At 41.1% G+C, this 4,998-nt stretch overlaps 1 protein-coding gene across 1 annotated transcript; it reads right to left on the bottom strand.

Annotated features, from left to right (window-relative positions):
* Window positions 1-2,376: 2,376 nt before the first annotated feature.
* Window positions 2,377-4,792, bottom strand: LOC123430022. Its single transcript, XM_045113955.1, has 3 exons — window positions 4,337-4,792; window positions 4,087-4,190; window positions 2,377-2,647 (listed from the first exon to the last, which is right to left on the bottom strand). The coding sequence occupies exons 1-3, from the start codon at window positions 4,775-4,777 to the stop codon at window positions 2,476-2,478; spliced, it is 717 nt and encodes a 238-aa protein (XP_044969890.1). The 5' UTR covers window positions 4,778-4,792; the 3' UTR covers window positions 2,377-2,475.
* Between the last annotated feature and the right edge of the window lie 206 nt (window positions 4,793-4,998).

The following is a 4,998-nucleotide window of genomic DNA, read 5'->3' as shown; positions in this document are numbered from 1 at the left end:
GGGTAGAAACATGATCAACGTGACTTGCCTTGTTCACGATTGTCGAACTCGAGCGCGTCTAGATAACAAGCTTCGCACTCCAGATAATCTAACAAAGAAAAATTCACACAATAAGCATCACAATAACAAGTAATCAAAATAAAACAACAAACAAAAATAACTATAACATGTGAGAAGAAAAATTGTCTTTCGTGAACCAAAACATAATTTGTTTCGTCTAAAACCCCAAGATAAAATACTCTAAAAATTCTGAAATTAAACATACTAATAAATAAGATCACTAGTGATCAGTAGCAAAAAGAATAAATTAAAAATCTATTTTTATACTCCAGATATAAGCAAAATAAGATTTAAACCAAATCTGTTTAAATTCAAATGTTATAATTTCAAACATGGACAAAATATATATCTACAGAAACTACATAAAATTTGTGATCCAATGCAAAAATAATCAGCTCATTTGGATAATCAATCTAAAAATGGGTTCAAATCTGTTTCAGGAATTAAAACAGAAAAGAAAAAATAAAGAGGTGACGTGGCAAATTCTGGTTGGCTGATGGTGTGCACTATTTAGACAATATAGTGGACGGTCGTAATATAACGAATAACCTTTCGGTTTAAAATTACTAACAGGAAACCGGTTTGGTTTTCTAACTAAAAACCGAAGAGGTAAGTTACTCTACTCTACACCGTTGGTTTAGGATCTAAAGGTGGAAGGATAAGAAGGGGAAAAAAGAAAAAGAGGAGGAGTTACCTGCGCTACATGGAACATCAGCGACGGCAGGAGATGGGGCTGCGAGGTGGGGTTGCTCCGGCAAGGGAACCGCTAGCGGGGAGGTGGAACCGGCGGAGGGGATCTCGGTGCTGGGCGGGGGGGGGGGGGCGGGCGGTAGGCGTCAGGGGCGTCCTGGGTGAGGAGGTTCGCAGGGGCTCCTGGCGAGCTTCTGATTGGGCGTTCCCTGGCAGGGAGGAAACGGCGGGGTGGTGAGGCCTGCAGGGGCGACGAGGTGAGAGGAGGTGGCGGTGGGGGGCACGCAGGTGAGTGGGGAGGCGCGGCGAGGTACCAGGGGCTCTGGAGGGGCTTGCCTGGTGATGCAGGTGGCTCCTGGAGCCTCTGGTTTGGTCCTGTCTAGGACTCCTGGCAGGAAAATGGTGGTGCGTGGCGTGGTGGAGTCGGTCAGGGAGGAGGTGTGTTTTCTAGGGGAATGGAACGAGGAGAGTTACGGGCTTCTTATAGGGGTGGTGGGACGCGCGGGGAGGAAGGCAATCTCGCCAAATCCGGAAGGGAAGCTTCCTGGAAAGAGCTGCCATAGCAAGAGAAGGAAGGTGTCGTGAGCAGGAAGAAGGTGGGGATATGGGCCAGATGGCATTGCTAATATGGCCCAGATAGACTTCCTATTAGACACTTGTTTCCTATTTATTAAAAACAGGAAAGAAATCTCCAAAAAGGAAACTAATTGCTTTTCAAATAAATAGGTATTATATACCAAAATGCTTAGGAAAATATTTCCCACTACGTGGGCATTAATTTTTTCACAAAAGAAAAACTTCACAAAAAATTAGTTTTTTGAAAATCTAACAAATATCCAAATCTTGCCTTCCAAATTTTCGGCACTATTTTCTTCTGACTTTTTATTTATTTTGGGGTGTCATGTTACCTCCTCTCCTTCGTGTGTGGCAAGAATATGTGAGAAACAATTTTGTGATGGAAATCTGGAGCCGAAATAAAATTCAAATTCAAAACCGAAGGGAAACTCGAATTGTCATACTCATTCAAATAAACTGTATAGATGCTTAGCTACAATTGTAAAACATTCCAAATAGGAAATTTGGGATGTTACATTTGTTCTGGTTGTTATTGTTGTTGTTGTTCTTGTTGTTGTGGTTGCTGCTGTTGTTGTTGTTGTTCTTGTTGTCCTCGTCATCGTCGTCTTCGTTGTTGTTGTCACTACAAGAAATAAGGTCAGTTATGACTTCCTATATTGGTCACTGATTCGTCATTGTTGTTGTTTATTGACCTTTTTTTGACCAAATTTACAACGTCAACAGTTGGCCGTCAAGAATGAACAAACATGACCTTTCTAAAATTTTGGTCGCAGGTCTCTATCGACCAAAATTTTGGTTTGGTCATTACCCATTTGTGTGAGCCACGTAGGATCTGACGTGGCAAGCTGACGTGGCATTTCTAGTGACCAAATGGAATCATCATAAATTTCAGATCCCTGTCCACCAATGTAGCTACATGGGCCTGGCCCAATACCTATTTTATTATTGAAAATGTCTAATTTGTTTGGGATGAAGAATTGTTTTTTGCTATAAGCACGCATATCTCAGGATAGGCTCATTAAAAATAAATACAACAGAATAAAATATTGCAAATAAAATATATATTTCATTTCAGTAGCATATTACATCAAATACAATACATCATCCACCGACTCCACGCATTAAGGTTCAACGCCTAACAAGGGCACATCAAAATAATTTTACATGTGCACAACAGAATACTGCTGCAAGTGCAAGTGCACAGAGAAAGGTTCCAACAAATGCACAATCACACATAAAGAGAGTTCCACAAAGATTGAATGAGAACCACACGTTTCTTCTCATCCTCTTCCTCTTCACAATATGCTCTTGCCATTGCCGCCTACAAGAAGAAAATGATGGTAAGGCTTTCAGACCAAAGAAACTAGTAAAATTGCATGCACAATAACCAATGATAAAACAATAGAAAATTGTTTTCTCATTCATCTAGTTATGACTTATTATCTTGTCCTCTCAATGATCTTGCCAAGCAGTGAAACAACATGTATTCAGGCTAGCTCTACCATACCACTAGAACAGAGATCTAGAACGCAAGATGAGATTAACAAGACTGAACATCTAACACTGATATAGAATAGAAGGATACATATGCTTCCTAGATTAACAGACCTGAAAGGAAAAGGTGCTTGTATATGATATCACAGCCTTTTGATAGGACAAATTATATGGTACTGGTATTTAATGTCACTTAACTTGAAGTATCCTATACAAGATTACATAAAAATGGCATAAGTATGGTAGTATTTTACAGGATGTGTGTGTCTCAAACATCAGAGTGCATTCAAGGATTAGGCGGATTGCATATCATCCACTGGTGTATTTGTGCTCCCACCACTCAAATCTCAAATAATAAAAGTTAGAGGTGTAGCTCTATTTCCAATTCCAGGTATTGCTTCTTCGACAATTTGACATGACTGGAACTGATCGTGCTACACATATACAATGACTTAAATAACTTGGGCGAAGAGATACATAAGACAAAACAGCACAAATAAGGACAACCTCAAATCGATTCCTGAAAATTATAAGAGGACATAGCAGTTTTCTACCATCTTGAAGTATAAACTAATCTCAGTTTTGCTAATGGTCCTCTAAACACACATTCCATGCATGATAAGTAGCACTCAAGGATCAAATGACTGCATATAATTAACTATGTCCATGTTACATGCTTGAAAAATATTGAGAGGTTCAGATTATCCTAGTGCATGCAGCAGAATGACATTCTAGACGCTGCCTCACTTAGCACAGTAATAAGTATCTCAATACAAGTGTTGTTTACTTTTTCTACATGCAAGACAAGCAACTTCTAGTAATAAGCTTGTCGCTGGTTCATACTATTAAATGCATTTTCTCCCGAAGATTACAGCTACTTGAACTTACAGAAGTTCCTCCTATCTGAACTTAATATGTGACTGCAATTATCATTTTTATGGGCATGTAAGCATTTAAATTTGTACAAAAACATAATACATGTAGAAAGGATAATGCATTGTAGTGTTGTATGCCTACAAAATTACCCAGTTATTGTAGTAACTGAGAATATAACATGTCTAAGGCTCATCAAAGCTGTGCAAAGCAGTGGAGTGGGCAATCTATTTCTAACAAAGATCGTATAGAAACATTTTAGTGAGAATTTACGAATTTAAGATTGCACAGAGGAAGGTAATGAGAACGATAATTACATACTACTGCATCAAGTATATATTGGTGTCCCTCTCAAGAATTTCCATAAATACATTTTTTTACGAAGAAACCTACTTCTGGGTGAAGCAATGAGGTACATTTATTGACACCGCTTGTTCCAGAGACAGCATTCCATGCGCAAGCCAAAATGGAAGGTCTACTTTAGCACCCTTTTCAACCTGAACTTAAAAAATATAAGCAATTAAACATTGGAACCAGATAAATATGCTGTTTCATTTTACACAGTAGCAAGAAAAGGTGCTAAAAACCAAAGCATCTAACTCCGAGTTGGTGCACTTGTACAAAAATAACAGCACTTACGTACACAGCAGCAGCCGCCATGGGGATGCCGGCCATGGGGGCGAGGGGAAAAGGCCGGTAGCCATGGGGACCAGGACACGGGCCGCCATGGGGTCCCGGGCGTGGTGGGTGAGGGGGCGACGCGGCGGTCGCCATGAGTGGCAGGAGGTGGCGAAAGATGAAACTTGGCATCCGGAGGAGCACGGATTAGAGCCGTCATAGATAGGAGTAAGGGGAGGCCGTACCATCTCGCCAGCGAGGAGGAGGCGTCCGCGGCAATGGACGACGGCGGCGGCAAAGAGGGCAGGGAGGCGGCGGCGCGGGCGACTGATCCCGGAATGGAGATGACGTGGTAGATCTTCTTGCGACTTCTTCCATGGTGACGACTGTCGCCGCCTTGTCGCCGTTCTCCTTGGGGCACAGGGGATCGTGACTGGTTGACAGGGGCAAGAAATAAATTAATCATGTGAAGCCTGATGCAATGGTTTAGCCATATAGTTTTAGTTACAAATTATGGTTAACTAAAAAAAACCACGACCACAATGAGGAACATCTGAATCATGATAAGCCATCTGCTTACAGTTTCACTCTCTTGATGGAGCAGCAGGCAGAATAGATGTTTGTTCCATGTAGATGAAGATAGCAAACAACTATGTTTTGCTCGACTATCCTAGTTTACTGCACGAA

This window comes from Hordeum vulgare, chromosome 2H, assembly GCF_904849725.1.
Source record: "Hordeum vulgare subsp. vulgare chromosome 2H, MorexV3_pseudomolecules_assembly, whole genome shotgun sequence".
Taxonomy (NCBI): Eukaryota; Viridiplantae; Streptophyta; class Magnoliopsida; order Poales; family Poaceae; genus Hordeum; species Hordeum vulgare.
The sequence above is the reverse complement of the archived record's forward strand: the minus strand, read 5'-3'. Positions and strand labels throughout refer to the sequence as shown.